Source organism: Trachymyrmex septentrionalis, unplaced genomic scaffold (assembly GCF_001594115.1).
Source record: "Trachymyrmex septentrionalis isolate Tsep2-gDNA-1 unplaced genomic scaffold, Tsep1.0 scaffold51, whole genome shotgun sequence".
Classification (NCBI taxonomy): Eukaryota; Metazoa; Arthropoda; class Insecta; order Hymenoptera; family Formicidae; genus Trachymyrmex; species Trachymyrmex septentrionalis.
In genome coordinates this window covers 996,458-998,122 of record NW_017305683.1, presented here as the reverse complement: position 1 = coordinate 998,122, position 1,665 = coordinate 996,458, and the positions used below count along the sequence as shown (strand labels likewise).

General features: G+C 40.3%; 1 protein-coding gene across 26 annotated transcripts in view; it reads left to right on the top strand.

The window, feature by feature from the left end:
* Positions 1-1,665, top strand: part of LOC108751721 (calcium-activated potassium channel slowpoke) — a 102,628-nt gene that overhangs the window by 66,433 nt on the left and 34,530 nt on the right. For 22 of the 26 annotated variants that reach the window (XM_018492054.1, XM_018492050.1, XM_018492063.1 and 19 more), the window contains exon 8: positions 1,541-1,646. In XM_018492054.1, coding sequence (XP_018347556.1) covers positions 1,541-1,646 — 106 coding nt within the window. Of the gene's footprint in view, positions 1-325; positions 432-1,540; positions 1,647-1,665 lie in introns of all 26 variants that reach the window. The other 4 variants (XM_018492073.1, XM_018492064.1, XM_018492051.1 and 1 more) reach the window with 1 other exon arrangement.

Here is a 1,665-nt window from a genome sequence, read left to right as displayed (position 1 = left end):
TATATATATATATATATATATATATATATATATAATACAATTTTATTTTCTGTATGGGCGACTTTGTGGTGAGTATATGTCGCCCTTCGAGAGATTTTCCGTCGCCAAGCGACTTAAAGTGATCAGACTCCATTAGCTCCATGTTTTATCGACCGTAAACTTCGTTATATTCTAGCAAGAGAGAAGTTTCAAATTACAAACAAAAATTCTCCATCAAGGGATTGGATTTTCCAGTAACGTGAAGGATAAGCGAAACGGCCGCGTTCCACGGTTGCCCGTGCAGTCTGATCGCTATAGTCGTAAGGAGTGGTTTGCTTTCTTTCAGGAAAGAGCCGGATCTCGAATTGGAGGGTCTCCTGAAGAGGCATTACACGACCGTGGAGTTTTTTCAGGGCACCATGATGAATGCCGTGGATCTGGAGCGCGTCAAGGTACCCTGAACCCTAGAACAACCACCACACGAAAACCTCCATCAACCAACCAACCCTCCATCAATGCCCTCCACGTGGCCGCTCGTGCTTCTTGTTTCCTTGCAGTTCTTTAGGTTATTACACGGTTATTCGCCTGGGTATAACACGCCGTGATGGTCGATCGATATATATATATACTTATGTATCTCTTATGCATATATATATTATATATCTATATTTACATACATATATATTTATGTTACACGTCATGCAGTCTCATGTTAATATACTATATATAATCGCTATCGTTATACTTTTTATAGAATCTCTCATATCTATGGTGATTCGTGCGTACGCATACGCTCGCGAATCACACAAAATGCTCGCTACATTCTTTAGATTTACTTTCTTTCTCTCTTTTTCTCTTTTTCGATTTTCGCTCCCTTTCTCTCTTTCTTCTTTCTTTCATAAACTATCGAAACGTCCGGTGCAGCATGATTGAAAACTTTAGTTTGCTTCGTTGGAGCACATTTTCCTGCGGTTTTCCGCGTGAAACTACGATGATTGTTCAAGCTTACTATATTGGAGCTCGCAATATGGTCATATAAAGTGAGGCTTTTCGAGTATACCCTGTGAATGCAAAAACGATGCGGCACCGGACGACGAAAGATATACATACGTATCTATATATACATATATATATATATATATTTACGTAGCAAAGCAACCGCCTGCGACTGCATGGTATGCTGTATTGAGCTATGGAGCCGACTCAGCTGCAGTAGAGAATTTACTTAGAGATTTATTATTATATTATATATCAGCATACTCGTTCACTTTGAGGATGAATCCATAGTTCGTTCAATCTGTCGTGAATTCGGCTTGATTAAAAAAATGGAAATCGTCAAGACAACTTAAACGAATCGTAAACAATGCAATACATGGCTTTCCTTCAAAAGTTACGAGTATGCATAACGAATTTGTATTACATTCACGTTCTAACGAAATCTTCGCCGATTCCTCTGTCGGCCTACTCGACCGATATTCTCGCAAAAAAGGACGCGACCGTCGATAGCTGAGGTGAATGTTATTTATAAAAGGAATCATATCATTTTGTCGGATCCGTTCAGGAAACCGCCTGATCTCGAACTGGAAGGACTGTTCAAGCGGCACTTCACCACCGTGGAGTTCTTTCAGGGGACCATCATGAACCCGATTGATCTACAGCGGGTTAAGGTGAGTTTGTCACCACGAT